The sequence below is a fragment of the Ruditapes philippinarum genome, unplaced genomic scaffold, assembly GCF_026571515.1.
Source record: "Ruditapes philippinarum isolate M1 unplaced genomic scaffold, ASM2657151v2 ctg2458_1_1_1_1, whole genome shotgun sequence".
NCBI lineage: Eukaryota > Metazoa > Mollusca > Bivalvia > Venerida > Veneridae > Ruditapes > Ruditapes philippinarum.
Window position 1 is genome coordinate 237097 of NW_026862651.1, and position 18004 is coordinate 255100.

An 18004-nucleotide genomic window follows, 5' to 3' on the forward strand; every position below is an offset into this window, starting at 1 on the left:
TTTTCTGTGAACCCCCTCCGTGGTCGAGGGGTTAGAGTCAATTACTTCTAATCCAGTTACTCTCTCAGGCTGGGTTCGATTCCCGGGAGATGCTTTGGTAGTTTAGCAAGCAGGAAGGTAGTCTAGTACTGGTGTAACTCTCCAGGAACGATGGTTAGGAAACAACCCATCTATATGACTGAAATATTGTTGGGAAAAGGCGTAAAATGAAACAAAACAAAACAAACAAACATTTTCTGTGACTGCTAGTAAAAGCAACACACAATGATGCTAATATTTTTTAAACTGGCACACTCAATTCAATTTCATCTGCCAATAAATTTAATTTTGTAAATAACGAATGTATTCATGACAAGAAATATATTTTATAAAATCTTCATATTTTACTACTATTATCCTTGTATGTTTTTACACAGTCAGTTAATATATGTTATAGAATCACATATAGGCCCCTACTAACTGACATATCATCTGCTCATATAGTTTGAATTTTATAGCAAGTTAACTGTTGGAAGTTTTTCATAATATAACTTGAAGATTTTGACCCATTTATCCTTCCATTCTTGCATTTTTGGGGATTACCGTGATACCATAGTAACTTCCTCAGAAATTACCCAAAATTGCCGACATTGGAAATAGTTTAAAAAAGGTCATTTTAATTAGATCTTATCATGTATGATATTGATATTTGAATATTTTCCGACAAAGGTTAAGTACCGTGATATCATAGAACCCCGGGCTATACATGGTGTATACGTATGTCACTGCTGCAGTGCTGGGAACTGACCAATTAACAGCTTAAAATTACTTACCATTTGTAAATTTGTGTTTCAGGTATTGGTATTGGTATGAGGAGAAGGATTGAGGCTATCATCCGGGAACATGGCGGTTACACACTTTATTAAAAATTTGGCAACATGATGTCATTTTAAGTTAAATAATCAACAAAATTTACCAAAAATATCCACCAGTAAATGTTTTGTTAACGCTCTAACATCATGCTCATAAACACTTACATTTTTGGTAAAAAGAACCAACACATTTGCTTATGCTTCAATAATTTGGTTAAGAATAAACTAAACTCATAAATTTACTGGTTTATGATTACTAAATTGGTATCACTATCAAATTACTGTTTCCTAGCTCAATCAAGTCATCATCTCATGACAGTGCTTTCAATCACATTTAAAATTTCCGGGTAGTGCTATATTTATTATAACTTATTTCCAGGTGTATATAATATACAAGTATACACAATGAATTTTCCTACCAATTTTGAATGCCTTAATTAGATTTATGAACCAGAGTCAACAATTTCAATAAGCTTTTGAAACTTTCTTTAAACTGATGTAAATCAGTGAACATAAAGTGTTAAAAAATAAATACATTAATTTATTTTCACAAAAAAACCCCAGAAAAATACAAACATGATGAACATTTTCCTGATTTTGCCCTCAAATTCTGAATAGTGTTGTAATATTTCCCATTATACATGTAAATGTATCAATTAAGAAATACTGATTTTATGAGAGAATAATTATAGTCTGCATATATGCTGCCCGTCACTTCCAATTTTATTCTTATTAACCAATTGATATTGATATGTCACAGCCTGACAGGGGCTCAAACACCTAGCTAACCCTTGGAACACTGTTCTTCGAAAGGAGGCCGGTATTTTACCCCTATCAATTAGGAGAAAGTCACAAACTCTTATTATTAAACCAGGATTGAGCCTTAAGTGCAGACAATATTAACCTAATGTTCGGGAATACAAGGGAAAATACAACATTGTTTTACATTTTATAACCTTTAATTTCATTTGCAATAGTAGTGCCATTTAAGCTCTTAAATTGTTTATTTAGATATAATTTTGGTAAAGATCCCAGTAGTACCTATAGTATTAAAAGTCATGACAGGTCTTTAAAGTAACATGCATTTCCTATTCCCTTCTGACATTAAACTGAAGATATCATCAAAACTCTATTTATTGCAATGTTTCACCATCATATCTATCTATCTATCACTTAAAACAGGTGTTTATGGGGACCCAGTTTGTTTACTTTAGTCCTTTTTTTAGCTCACCTGACCATGAAGTGGTCAAGGTGAGGTATAGTGATGGGGCTATGTCCGGCGTCCGTCTTCGTGCCTCGTGCGTTGTGCGTCGTTCGTCGTCAACAATTGGGTCGTTAACAGTCTAGCAGTCACAGTTTTGATTGGATCATCCTCAAACTTTGTCAGAATGTTTGTCTCAATGAAATACAGATCGAGTTCGAAGATGGGTTATCTCGGTCAAAAACTAGGTCACAGGAGCTAAAAATAGAAAAAGCTTGTTAACAATCTAGAGGGTGCAGTTTTCATCCAAATATTCTGGAAATTTGTCAAGAAGGTTGTTTTAATGATATCTAGGTCAAGTTCGAAGATGGGTCATCTCCAATCAAAAACTAGGTCACAGGAGCTAAAAATAGAAAAAGCTTGTTAACACTCTAACAATTGGGTTGTTAACAGTCTAGCAGTCACAGTTTTGATTGGATCATCATCAAACTTTGTCAGAATGTTTGTCTCAATGAAATACAGATCGAGTTCGAAGATGGGTTATCTCGGGTCAAAAACTAGGTCACAGGAGCTAAAAATAGAAAAAGCTTGTTAACACTCTAGAGGCTGCAGTTTTCATCCAAATATTCTGGAAATTTGTCAGGAAGGTTGTTTTAATGATATCTAGGTCAAGTTCAAAGATGGGTCATCTCCGGTCAAAAACTAGGTCACAGGAGCTAAAAATAGAAAAAGCTTGTTAACACTCTAGTGGCTGCAGTTTTCATCCAAATATTCTGGAAATTTGTCAGGAAGGTTGTTTCGATGATATCTAGGTCAAGTTCGAAGATGGGTCATCTCCGGTCAAAAACTAGGTCACAGGAGCTAAAAATAGAAAAAGCTTGTTAACACTCTAGTGGCTGCAGTTTTCATCCAAATATTCTGGAAATTTGTCAGGAAAGTTGTTTTGATGATTTCTAGGTCAAGTTCGAAGATGGGTCATCTCCGGTCAAAAACTAGGTCACAGGAGCTAAAAATAGAAAAAGCTTGTTAACACTCTAGTGGCTGCAGTTTTCATCCAAATATTCTGGAAATTTGTCAGGAAGGTTGTTTTGATGATATCTAGGTCAAGTTCGAAGATGGGTCATTACCGGTCAAAAACTAGGTCACAGGAGCTAAAAATAGAAAAAGGTTGTTAACACTCTAGTGGCTGCAGTTTTCATCCAAATATTCTGGAAATTTGTCAGGAAGGTTGTTTTGATGATTTCTGGGTCAAGTTCGAAGATGGGTCATGTCAGGTCAAAAACTAGGTCACAGGAGCTAAAAATAGAAAAATCTTTTTAACACTCTAGTGGCTGCAGTTATGATCCAAATTTCCTTGAAATTGGTCAGGAAGGTTGTTTTGATGATTTCTAGGTAAAGTTTGAATATGGGTCGTGTCCGGTCAAAAATTAGGTCACATTGCCCAAATATTGAAAAATCTTTATAACACACTAGAGGTCACATGTTTGACTCAGTTGTCATCAAACTTGGCCATGATGCTTGTTTAAGACATTGCTTGGATGCTGTTGTGTCAGGTGAGCGATCCAGGGCCATCATGGCCCTCTTGTTTAGCTCACCTGTCACAAAGTGACAGGGTGAGCTTTTGTGATCGCTTTTCGTCCTGCGTCCGGCCGTTCGGCGACCGTCCGTCCGTCGTCAGTCTGTAAACTTTTACTTTAAATGTCATCTCCTCATAAACCACTAAGCCAATTTCATTCAAACTTCACAGGAATGTTCCTTTGGTGGTCACCTTTAAAAATTGTTCAAAGAATTTAATTCCATGCAGAACTCTGGTTGCCATGGCAACCGAAAGAAAAAACTTTAAATATCTTCTTTTAAAAAACCCAAAGAGCTAGAGCTTAGATATTTGGCATGAAACATCTTCTAGTGAGTGTCTACCAAGTTTGTTCAAATAAAAGCCCTGGGGTCAAAATTGGTCCCGCCCCAGGGGGTCATTGATTTTCCCTATATGCATATAGTAAAAACTTAAAAAATCTTCTTTTAAAGAACCCAAAGAGCTAGAGCTAAGATATTTAGCATGAAACATGTTCTAATGGGTGTCTACAAAGTTTGCTCCTATAATTTAAATCAATAAGGATCATGTTTTTACTTAAATAACCAAACTCATTAAGATTCTCCTAAAAACAGAAAATATTTAGTGAAATAACCCTAATTTAATAAGATTAGGCTTAATAAATCCCAAAAATAACAAAAACAGTTATGAAAATCCATACAATTGTATGATAATTATTAACAAACATCTTTAAGTGTCCAAACCAAAAAACCCCTATGAAATTCTATGAACTTGTATAAAAGTTACAATGATTATCCTATATAGTCTAACAATTTCAAGATAAGAAGTCAATCCAACAATAAATGAGGTAATTTTACCCTAATTTACTTTCTCCTACAAGAAAAGGTCTATAGTTTATTAATTTGATATAATAATATCTATTAACAACAATATTTAACTGACTTGGAGAAGAAAACCCCATCAAATTCCATCGGAAACTAAATAAGTTATGACATAATCAATTATAATGGCCATTTACAGTCCAAGGGAGAGAACTATAAAAAAATGGACCTCACACTGATTTTTCAGCATGCAAATTAAATTAACTGAATAAGTAGTTCTATACACACAAGATATATCCAATATAATTGAATACAACCTATTGAGAGTTTAAAAGAGTTAATCTAACCAATTACAACATAAGATTCTTTAATAATATAGGAAAAAAAGAAAATTTTATAGCCAATAAATGAAAATACCACTAAATAGCAGGAGTTATCTGCTCTCCCCTTTATAACAATTACATATTTGACTTATATGACACTATGATATGTTTTAAACTTAGTTTGTGTAAATATAATCATATGAAAAGTGCTGTGATAGGTCTACAATGTTAATAAATTCTAGAAAATGTCCTTAAACTACTTTATTTAATGATTATTCACTCCTTAAATAACACTTACTATTCACTCCTTAAATAACACTTACTATTCACTCCTTAAATAACACTTACTATTCACTCCTTAAATAACACTTACTATTCACTCCTTAAATAACACTTACATGTATAACATGTCAGAAGAGAAATTAAACATAATATGATAAATGTTGAACCCTGATATAAATTATTTGTCTACCTGGGTGCCAGACCATACTTTAAACCTTAAATATTTGAGCAGCGTCATGACAAAACCAACATAGAGTGTTTGCGATCGCCCGTACGAAAAAAAATCCTGTTTTACAACTGAAAGACGACTGAAAAACACCTGTTTTTTTTAAAAATACAGGTCTTAGAGATCTGTGTTTGCTGAATCTGACATTTTGACTAAGTAATACATTTGTACCAAATTTGATTAGTATTGAAGCATTTTTCATAGTTTCATAGCAGTTTGAACTTGTAACAGGAGGCTTTTCAATGAAAACGGCATTTTTTCACAATATGCTCATGAGGGAAAGGGTTAACTAAAGAAATTAAAAATGTTAAAAAACACCAAAATTAGTAGTCCTATAAATATGACGTCGCTTTGAGATATTTTGGTTCTGGGCAAAGCAACGTCGTCAGGCTTGACCGACATAAACTATAACAAGCCTGTAACGTCTAATATATTGGACTACAAAATTAGGTGAAAGACCACATGTTAACATGGAAAAACTAGATTTAAGGTAATTCCAAAGATTTTCATCTTTTTTTGTTAAACAAGAGAAGTACCCAATAAATGTCCATTCGTAAGAACATCTGTCCGTTCGTTAGCAATTTGGTTTCCGGAGCATAACATAAGTTCCATTTGGTCCACAATATTCAAACTTAATAGGATGATTGTCCATATTGGATGGAAGACCCCTATTGATTTTGGGGTCATAAGGTCAAAGGTCACTATTACCTTTAAACTGTAAACAGTTTCCGGAGCATAACTTAAGTTCCATTTGGCAATCGCAACTACTCGGCCCTTTCCGTCAGTCTTCGGATAAGGTTATTATAGATAATAGCCGAGGCAGTTCCGAATGTTCCATTTGGCCCACAATATTCAAACTTCATAGGATGATTGTCCATATTGGGTAGAAGACCCCTATTGATTTTTGTGTCACAAGTTCAAAGGTCAAGGTCACTATTACCTTTGAATGAAAACAGTTTCCGGAGCATTTAGGCCCACTGTCTTCAAACTTTATAGGATGATTGTCCATATTGGGTAGAAGACCTCTATTGATTTTGGGGTCACAAGGTCAAAAGTCAAGGTCACAATTACCTTAAAACTGAAAACAGTTTCCACTAAATAACTTGACTATTATTCAACCTACAGCTGTAAAATTTTATAGGATGAACAGCCAAGTCAAATACATGACCCTATTGATTTTAGGGTCATAATAAAGGTCAAAGGTCAGGGTCACAATGATCTTTGCTATGAAAATTGTGGTTTTTGGTGCATTACTTAAGTTTCATTTGGCCCACAGTGTTTAAACTTCATAGGATCCCTGTAAACATGCAGTGGTTGGGCCAACCACGGAAAATCGTCATAGGAAAATCGTTGTTGGGCCATGGTTGGCCCAACTCTAATTAACATGTACTATAAATGCAGTTGTTGGCCCAACGTCGAACCAACCATAAGTTAACGCCAGCGACATTTCTGCATTGGCCCAATAACGATAAATATGTACTTTAAAACAGATGTTGGGCCAACGTTTGACCAACGATACATTTTCGTCAAATATATTAATTACTGCACCTGACCCAAAATTTATTTTTTTAAAGACAGATATGCATGTAGATATTTTACTGTATATAAACAGTACACTACAATGAGTAAAGACTAAAGTTTATAATGTTTTTTTGAAGCCATGTTCAATATTGTCACATTCAAGAAATACTCATATAAATTAAATGAGACATGTAAGAAATAATTACCTTTTTAGTCTAGAAATGACCAAAGCCCAGGCTATGCAGTATAGTAGGGGATATGTATCAATATATCTATAGAAATCTTGAAGATCTGATGTATAATCTAAAGCAATTATACATGTGCTGGAATAACCATAATAAACCTCCGGAATCTTCCACTCTGAACTCTAATTAACCTCTGGTTATGTTATCAATGAATGAAAATAGGATCATTTTGGCACTACCCATCCTTTCCCTCGCTTGATTTAGAAGCTGCGTGGACGTGTTTACAGATAGAGCTAAATAAATTTGTATTAGACTGCAATTTCTCAACACTGAAAAATGTAAGTAGATCTAGAGTTTTTTACTTTAATCTTTTAAATAAACCCTTCTAATATAGTTATGTATTTAAACCTGCACGGAATTAGTGTTTTAAAACCTGTTATACTATCCACGTGACCAGGTCATGTGATTAATACAAAATGGCAGATAATATTTGGTAAAGGAAAATACTTTGATGTTTTCAGGTAAACAAGCCAGAATGAATTTGATTTTTGTAATGAAATTAAAACCATTTAATTCTATCAGTGTTTATCAGCTTAAAATATGATATGTTTATAGTTTTACATCTGAATTTATTGTGATAACTGCAAAAAAAATGCAAGTTAGTAAAAACTGACAAGCTACAATTAGCACTGCAGTGTTAAGCTCATACAATCTGTTCTGAGTATAAATAGGTAATTATGATTGATTATGAGTTATTTGCAAAATTCTGCTTTGTTACTAGACTTTTTAACAGTTACACCACTCATTGCAGTAGAGTGTATACGAAACTTTGTGTAAATTTAATTTGAAGTGTAACTTCGCATTAAACACAAATTACTTTACCCGACTGCAAAAATTGTTTTTATTTCATTTCAGACAGCAAATTTATGTCTAATTGGGAGAGCATTGTTCGCCATGTTATGTCTCACACTTTGTCTCAGGAAGTTGCCCTAGAATACAACTGGGTTGGAAAAGGCTCGAAAAAACCATTCGAAAAACTTAGCTATAGACTTAAAAAAGTCATATTAGGTTTGTATTTTTGCTTTTTCAAAGGTGATTTCACCGGTGCTAGAAAATTATTTTACACCGTGGGTGCAAGATGTGACTCTTGTGTTTTAATGATCATCATAACTCTATTTGTATTTTGACAGAATTATGCCCCTTTTTAACTTAAAAATTTTAGGTTAAAATTTTTAATTATGTCAAATATCTCTGTTACTATTAAATCTATTGACTTGTAATTTAAAATATTTCTTTACTATCAAAGTCTTATCCCCTTAGCTCTATTTGCATTTTGACAGATTTATGTGCTTTTTTACTAGTAAATTATAATAAGTAGTGTATATTTAAATAAAATCAGTAAACTGTATAAATTTCAGATGCTGTAAGAGGAAGAAGACAGGGGTCTACTAATAATGAAATCGAGAAGACAATGAAGGAGTGCCTAAGATATGCCAAGGATAGGGAAGGCGGGCGGAGGAAGAGATTGACTAAAAAGTTGCAACAACAAAGAGAAGAAAATGAAAATGATATGTGAACAACATTTAGTAATAAATTGTAGTAATTAGTATATATTTTGTTCTTTTATGAAAACAAGGCATTGGGCCAACAAAGGGCCAATGTTTATTGTAGGAAACCAGTCAGTGGGCCAACGGGGCCAACAAGAAGAAGGGAAACCCGTTGTTGGGCCAACAGAGGGCCAACGATAGGAAGGAAAACCAGTCATTGGGCCAATGGAGGGCCAACGATAAGAGTAGGAAAGCAGTCGTTGGGCCAACCATATACCAACCGTTGGCCCAACGTTGCCCCAATTAGCAAATTGACATTGGGCCAACGTTGGCATTATGTGTTGGGCCAACAAAGCAAATGTAATTGGCCCAACGTTGGGCCAACTACTGTCTGCTATCTGGGATGATTGTCAATATTGGGTAGAAGACCCCTATTGATTTTGGGGTCACAAGGTCAAAGGACCTTAATATTGTTAACGGTTTTACAACTGTCAAACTTCATAGGATGATCACTTATATTGAGTACATTAATAATGTGCCCTAAAAATTTTCTTATATTATGTTATACCCCTGGCGTCTTTCCGTCCATCCATGATAGCATTTTTACTTACAAGACAATATATATATGAAGGTTCTTCAGCTATAAAGGAGGATTGCTTTTTGAAGGAGGTAATACTTTATTTAATTTCCATGTCTTACAAATGCCTCATCCTTATTTAAAAAAACAAAACAAAACTTTCGGGCATATAATCCTCCGCCTAGCGGTGCTCTTGTTTAAATTTATGTTGTTTCTTTTTTCTACTAAGGTGGCTTTTCAATTTTACTTACAATTCAGGGTTCCATGAAGTATAATTATAATCATCGGTTGCAGCTATTACAGGGGTAATTGATTCCAATTTACAAAGTAAGATTTGCATTTGCAGGCCATCATACTCTAGCTGATCTGTTATACATGTACATGTATATAGTTTCAAGTACGTGGTTTGTTGAAACACGGGCAGCTGACAGCATTTTTGCCTTAAAAAAGTAACTTTTTTTTTAGTATGTCTTTATACTTTTTGTTTGTCTGGCCATGATGCAATCGAAATATCTCTGCTACTATCAATAATAACCTTTATTTTTTATTATTTTATTTTTTTTTGTATCGAATGTGTTGTAAATTTCTGCGAGAAAAATATGATTCAGTGTTATAAGCTCATTATTTCGCAGCTTTAATAGTCTCTATGTTAATATTTCAGTGTAAATGACCTGCTATTATCATTCAGTAAAATTTATAGGTTCAAAATATTTTTTTTTCAAGGACTTCGTTCACAGACATTTTTTAAAAATTATTATAACTTTTTCATTACCGAGATCCTAATCTATATTATAATCCTTTTCTTATGATCTTCTTCCAATTTTTTTACAATAATTAAAGTGCTCAAATGGTAAGAAAATATGCCCAGTGAGGAAACTGAAGAAAATTATTTTATTCAGGGTGTTGGATTATATCACTATATTTTTTTTTTCATTTCATTGACTACATCTTTGGCCTATAAAATTTTGATGTTCAATTAATCCTTAAAGGGCCTCCACTGAGGTTTTTTGACATGATGGGACAGAAAATATTTTTTCCAGATAATTGTACCATTTGATGTAGGTTTAGACCACTAATCTTTGGGCAAAATCTAAGCTCATTCGCCCAGAATAATTATTCAAATTGTGAAAAAAAGACCCAAAATGAAAAGTGTTTAAAGCGTCTATCTTTTCAACTTTTGAAATATCTAAATCATTTTTGTGATCTTGAAACATTGGATTTGGTTTAAGATACATGTACAAAATCATCATGATATCGAGATAGTTTTATCTTTTCCGTGTTTTTCCGCAATTTTCGCGGGATTTTCCGCGGAATAAAAATAAACTGCCGTTTGAAAGCTGTAAACGGTGTTACGGTAATTTTCTCCTGCATGACCGGCAAACTTTATTTTGTCTTAAATATTTAAAGTATTCTCCTTAAGATGGAATGTTTAATAGGTATCCAAGGTAGAGATTTTGTGCTAGTTGCCGCGGACACTGTTTCAGCTAGGAGCATTGTTTCTATGAAACAAGGTGATTGTTAAATTTATATATTTAATGATTTTTATGTCCCATTCCCCACCCACTCTTCTACTCTAAAACCAATTATAAATTTTTGCGTTTTTTATCTTGGAACCAAATTATTTCGGTCCCAGATTTATCTTACCGTCATAGTGATAGAATATCTCTAGTGTGACATTTTGGTAAGCTTTTTCTCTCTTATCTTGGACTGTTTTTATCGTTGCACACATTCACTTTTTTCACGTTTTCATCATTGAATGCAGTGTTTATTCTAGGAGGGGCGTTGGGGGGATTCACCCCTATTTTTGAGAATTCACCCGTATTTTTTGAGAGGAAGGGGGAAAATTTTACATAGACAAAGAAGGAAAAAGATCAACAAATGTAATAAATTCTCACTTTTCGATAACAATCCCCCCTGTTTTTCAAATTGTAGAATAGACACTGTGAATGTTTTGGGTCTTCCCAAAGATAACTAGACACTTCGATTTCGAGACGTTTCGGCCCCAAGACATATCGGCCCCAAATTACCCAAGACGTTTCGGCCCCAGACGTTTCGGCCCTTTACCAAATCGGCCCCAGAATAAGTACTGTGTTTTAAACCGGTATATTAAAATTGCATAGTTATAATAATCATAAATGACAATTTTCATGAAGGGGAATGCCAATTTCCATGTACCTTGAAAGATTTACAATACCTCTTATATATTTTACGTAAAATATTAAATATTTACCAAAACCATCAACGATTAGATACTTGTTGCATTTAATGTTAACTTCAATGTTTATAAATATCAAACAATTAATAGCTACTTGTAATTATTTCCTTGATATTGAAAAATCTAACACATTTAATTATCAGGTAAGGAAAGTTAGTTGTTCATGCATGTGAAAATCGAAACATTCGGTCATGTAATTTTACAATGAAAAGAAAACAGAAGCCATAATATCTATAATTCTTTTGTCACTGTCAACATTGTTTGATTAAACTAATTAAAAATATATAGCAGGTACTTAGCATTTATAATTTGGTTTCAGTCTTTCAATCACTTTTATAACATCTAGCATCTATCATTATCTAATAACAATAATAATTAAAAAATATTATCAGGAGACTATAGCAAACCGTTTAAAAAAAAATCTTTTGAAGTTTTCTCTGATATTACTTACATAAAGCTATAAACAATTAATTTGTTACACCTTGAAAAAAATACGTAGGCCTATAGTTTAATTAAGATAAAAAAATAATGTTTTCTAATTAACTTTCTTAATCAAGAAGTTTTAGTGGTTTGATTTATAAATCAAGGATTAACCTGCCTTTTTTGTTTGTTACACCTTTAAAAACATTAATGTATATCTAAATGGTTCAAGAGATCAAAAGATAATTAATAATTATTTAAAGAATTTAAGTGTCATAATTGTAATAAAATTAATTGTTGCTAATTAATTTAATTAATTGTCTGTACTATATAGTAGGGCCAAAACGTGTCGCGGAAAAGGGTCGAAACGTCCAGGGGCCCGATTTTTCCACTGGGGCCGATTTGGTTTGGGGCCGAAACGTCCTGTTTGCGACACTTCACCCCAGGCTTCTTACTCCTAAAATTTGTAGACAACTAACTCCTCAAGAGACTTCACAACCCACTAAAAAAACAACAACAAAAGAAAGAAAGAAAAACAACAAGATAGTAACTTCCCTATTTACACCTTAGTAAGTTAGTTAGCCTAATTAATTGAGCGTGAATGGTTTGACCCATTTAATAAAATGTTTTTTCCTACGTCTAATTTTTACACTCTGAAAATTTATTGTTGAATCGATTTAAACAGTTAACATGCTAAAACATCTTTCAGGTCTTTGTTTTACTTATCTCAATCAAAATTTTAGTCATTGACAGCTCTCTGAAGGCTAGTTCTATATATCAGACGTTACGGGCTTGTTCTAGTTCATGATGGTTTGCCGAAAAAGTTAAAATATCTCTAAGCAATGTCATATTTATAGGACTATAAACGTCATATTTATAGGACTATAGATCTGAACGCATACTAGCGGTTTATTTTAGAATTGTATTGTAAACTATTTCTTCGGTGGACATGTTATGACATCATCTTAAAAGATTCAATTCTGTGATAACTTTAAATGAAATGAATACGGTCCATCTGGTCGCATCCAGTCTCTAGATCAGAAAATACAAAGACTGTAAAATTTATTTTTAAAACATTTGAAACGAAAATGAAGTGTCTCAGTCAGATTTCATAATGAGTATTTTTAACATATGTGAGTACTGCCTAGTACTAAAAGATACTCCTAAGGGGCTAACCAGGAAGACAATAACCCTAACAGCTAAAATGTGCAAGATTTTTGTGTCGCCTCTACGGAGTAGTGGCGACATATAGGGATCACTTCTCCGTCGTCTGTCTGTCCGTCTGTCTGTCTGTCCGTGCGTCCTTCACAAAACTTGTCCGGACTACTCCTCATAAACTACTGGTGCAATTTCATCCAAACTTTACAGGAATGATCAGTACCAAGTCTAGTTGTGCATATTGTCAGCATTTTCCGGTTCAATGATTTTTGTTAGAGTTATGGCCCTTTAATAATTTTTAATTTTAAAGTTTGTCCGGACTACTTCTCTTATACCACTAATGCAATTTCAATGAAACTTTACAGGATTGATCTGTAGCTCAAGTCCTTGCGCATATTGCACGGGTTTTCCGGTTGAATGATTTTTGGCCGAGTTATGGCCCTTTGATAAAAAGGTTTCTTTTTCTGTGTGTTGCCAGATACACAGAAGCTTGTCCGGACTACTCCTCATAAACTACTGGTGCAAATTCATCCAAACTTTACAGGAATGATCAGTACCAAGTCTAGTTGTGCATATTGTCATCATTTTCCGGTTCAATGATTTTTGTTTGAGTTATGGCCCTTTTATAATTTTTATTTTTTAAGTTCGTCCGGACTACTTCTCTTATACCACTAATGCAATTTCAATGAAACTTTACAGGATTGATATGTTGCTCAAGTACTTGCGCATATTGCACGGGTTTTCCGGTTGAATGATTTTTGGCCAAGTTATGGCCCTTTGATAAAAAGGTGTTTTTTTTCTGTGTGTTGCCAGATACGCAAAAGCTTGTCCAGACTACTCCTCATAAACTACTGGTGCAATTTTATCCAAACTTTACAGGAATGATCAGTACCAAGTCTAGTTGTGCACTGTCCGTCTGTCTGTCTGTCTGTCACAAAATTTGTCCCAAAATGAAATTGGCCATCATGAGGCGACACATGTGATTACTGATCGCTCTTGTTTTTAAATTATAACCCTCTATATAACCCTTTGTGAACCTGAAACATTCCTGATTAAAGTTTCCTTTTTGCAATATCTATCACAACATTCACTGAAGGTAATATTATACTTAAAAAATCAATATCCAGACTTATTTTAGTTTCAAGCTCTGAGAAAAGTTAAGCAAACTCTCTGACTTACTCTTAACATGTATACTTAAGTGTAGAAAAATAGAACACAGAAAAGATGTTTTAGTTTGAAAATATATACAAATTTGACTACTAAATGTATTTCAGATTATGATAAGATGCACAAATTAAATGATAACATGCTAATGTTGGTGACTGGAGAATCAGGTGACACAGTTCAGTTTGCAGAGTATATTGGCAAAAATATACAGTTGTACAAAATGAGGAATGGTAAGGGCTTTAATTATATATATAAGTTCAGTCAAAAAGAGAACATCAGTTTTCATTAATTTACTGGTTTCAAAAAGTACACATTATACATTGCAGTTAAATGTTTATATTATGTATCGTGGGTAAGATGAGGATCCCTTGGAATTCACTTCTAATGAAAATTGGCCTGTACCTAACCTAAGTAAGTTACTTGGTGATGCAAAAACCCATATATAATAGTCAAAGGAAACCCCAGAATGATCATCTCCTATATGAAGAGATAGTCTTAAACTCGGCAAATATGAGTTTTTCTCATCTTATCCGTAGGTACAAACAAACAGTTATTAACAAATTGATAACTCTATTGTAACAGTAGTTCACCATGAATTTCTGATGTTAAAAGTTTGTTTTTTATTACATGCTTTTCGGTGGTTTATAGAAATATATCAGTGATATAAAACTGGTAATTTCACTGTTTGAAACAGTGAAATTACCACTTTGATAATTTCACTGTTTTGAATTTAAGCCCCTTACGTTGTTTCAGTGAAATACTAGCGTGCACAGTACTGGGTACCAGCTTAATGACGTGACGTCGTAAATGACGTCACGTTGTATTATTATTATTTGGCGCGCTTTTCATTCCGTATTAGGTTAAATGTCTTTTTTAAAACGTGTCTTTGCATGTAATAAAAAAAAATTTGTTTTAGTTTAGGTAAGATTGAAATATATTTCACCTTGTGAACACCAAAAGTTCATATTTCACTCGTGGCTGCGTCACTCGTGAAATATTCCTTTTGGTGCTCACTCGGTGAAATATATTCCGATCTTACACTGAACTAAACAAATATCCTCTATATCATTTCAAACTAAGCTCTTGAAATGTACTCACAAATTTTGTAGAAATATTTGTTAATATATTACAAAGGAAATTGTCACTTGAGACTCACATTATAAATAAATTTAGTAAGTTTGATATTGTCAATATTAAACTAAGATAAAAATTTATGGGTATGATGATATTCTTGGTGTGTATGAACTTTGAGAGTGTTTTAAAATGTATATAATTAATTGTTCAACTTCTATATTTTCTAGGTTATGAGTTGTCACCTAGTGCAGCTGCAAATTTTACCAGAAAGAATTTAGCAGATTACCTGAGGAGTCAGGTGAGTTGTGAACTGGTTTATGTAACAGTTTTATCTCTGTTACAATGTTATGGAATAAAAGAAGAAACATTCATTGCTATTCTTTGAAAACAGATTTTTTATGACACACAGCAAAAAACAAATGTTTACTATGTTGATTCTTTGAGATTATACATGAATTGAATTATTGATTTTTTTTATATAATCAATTAAGTATTTGATTTTAATTCAATCAACATACATGATATTTTTTTAGTGTAATTCAATCACCATACATAGTATTTTATTGTAATTCAATCACCATACATGGTACTTTTTATTGTAATTCAATCACCATACATGGTACTTTTTATTGTAATTCAGTCATCAACTCATCATGCATATTATCTTATTATGGTAGTCACAATATTATTGTAATTTAATCAAAGTACATGGTATGTTTATTATTATAATATAGACACCATACATGGTCAACTTGCTGTTGGCTGGCTATGACAAGGATGAAGGACCATCTCTTTACTACATGGATTATCTGGCATCTCTCAACAAACTACCATTTGCTGCTCATGGTTATGGGGCCTTGTTCACAATGAGTATAATGGATAGGCATTATTATGATGGTAATACATAATCTCTTCCTCACATTATCTTTCTTTCTCAGTTGAAAACATATTTCTAGTAAAATTCTGATAGTAGAATTTAGATAGTAATCATTTGTAAAAAAAGTTAACTCTTCCTTCATGAAATCTTGATTGAGTTGATAATGAAGGCAAGGATTGTTTGACTTACTGACGTCCTTTTTATTTTCTACACAAGTTAACATTCAATTATAGACTAAAATTGTTGCATACTGGTGAACATACATATGAAAATCTTGTATTGGTGTTTGACTATATATATTACATTATTATTTCAGATATAACATTGGAAGAAGCCATGGATCTCTTATCTAAATGTGTAAATGAGGTAATGAAATGTTACATTATGATGAAATAGTTGAAAATTGGTCAATGTTCAGTAACTCTTAATAGATAAAATATTAAATGTTGATAGAAGTTTTGATTTTTGTTGAAATACCTCAGAAAAAATCACCCTTAAAACATTTTTCATAGAGTACAAGTGGTAAATATTTGTTGGGTGGAAAAAAAGAAAACAGTTGTTTACAAGAGTGTTCATGTGGTTTAAAAAAAGTATAATTTTTTTTATATAATCATTAATCTATATGTATTGATAAATTTTATTATTCATGAAAACTATTGATAGACATCTTATTCACTAATTATTTTATAAAATTCTATTCCAATTAAATGCTATTCAACCAAGCAAATAATTGCTTACCAGTCAGTTTTCTGTAAAAAAAGCATGAGGCAACATATACATGTACTCCTGGATTGCTTTTTTATACTTTCCTGTTTTTTAAAGTGGAATGAATTAATAAATTGCTTAATGCTAATTGATATATATTTTTTATTTTTAGATTCGACAGAGGTTTATTGTAAACATGCCAACATTCAAAGTGCGCTGTATTGACAAGGATGGTATTAGAGATCTACCTAATATAGTTGCTACGACAACACCTTCATAACATATCACATCATAAATCGTCATTGATAAATCCTTTATTGTTATGGCACTCTCATTGCTATGTCCATATATAAAATTTCAAACAGTGAATTGGGCATTGCAAACTATCTCTTTTCAAGTGAAAGAAAAAAATATTTAATGATATTTTTTATGTGAATTAAGGAAAAGATATGTGCAATTTTAGTAATAAACTTCCCAATTTTTTTTTTGGTTTTACAGACATTTATATTTTTGATATTCTGTTTCAATACCAGAAAAACAACTTGAGCTTGAGATGTGTTTTACTAAATGACATTTTATATCAAACTTGGTAACAGCTATCATCTTTTCAAATTTAAACATCTGATTTATGTCTTAAAAGAAAACTTCTTGTTGAGGTTGGTATACAACTGGTGTAATAACTTGCATAGGGAACAATGTATGCAGATATAGTTAATGAATATGTCTGTATTACAAATTGATATACCAGTTGTGAAAATAATAGTGCTCTTTATTGTTTGTATGTGCTAAGAATTTCAATCTTCTAATAAATTATTTGAATTTTGATTTGTTTTACTTGTTTTATACCTCTTAAGACAAAGAGATTCTTTCTAAAGTAATCCCAGATTTGCCCATTTGGTATCATGACAAAAATGATACTGTACATTTTCATTATTTTACCCCCGAAACGAAGTTTGGGGGGTATATAATAGTCACGTGGTGGTCGGTCGGTCCACTTGCTGTCTGTTGCATTTTCTTTGTCCGAAGCATAACTTGAATACTAATGGTTGGAATTCAATACACTTCATACAATGGTCAAGCACATTGAGAGGAAGTGCAGTGCACAAGAACCATAACTCCATCTTGACTAATTACAGAGTAATTGCCCTTTGTTCTTTTTCCTTGTCTGGAGCATAACTTGAAAACTACGGGTTGGAATTCAAAACAACTTTACACAATGGTGAAGCACTATAAGGAGAAGTGCAGTGCATAAGAACCAGAACTCCATCTAAAGTAATTACAGAGTTATTGCCCTTTGTTACT

The 18004-nt window shown here is 32.8% G+C and overlaps 2 protein-coding genes across 2 annotated transcripts; both read left to right on the forward strand.

Annotated features, from left to right (window-relative positions):
* The first annotated feature begins 7451 nt into the window (after positions 1–7451).
* LOC132719726 (uncharacterized) lies at positions 7452–8569 on the forward strand. Its single transcript, XM_060703574.1, has 3 exons — positions 7452–7483; positions 7878–8030; positions 8381–8569. Exons 1-3 carry the CDS (start codon positions 7474–7476, stop codon positions 8536–8538), a joined length of 321 nt encoding a protein of 106 aa, XP_060559557.1. The 5' UTR covers positions 7452–7473; the 3' UTR covers positions 8539–8569.
* Positions 8570–10419: 1850 nt separating this feature from the next.
* LOC132719727 (proteasome subunit beta type-2-like) lies at positions 10420–17527 on the forward strand. Its single transcript, XM_060703576.1, has 6 exons — positions 10420–10597; positions 14154–14276; positions 15348–15418; positions 15855–16017; positions 16314–16363; positions 16875–17527. The coding sequence occupies exons 1-6, from the start codon at positions 10507–10509 to the stop codon at positions 16980–16982; spliced, it is 606 nt and encodes a 201-aa protein (XP_060559559.1). The 5' UTR covers positions 10420–10506; the 3' UTR covers positions 16983–17527.
* Positions 17528–18004: the final 477 nt, after the last annotated feature.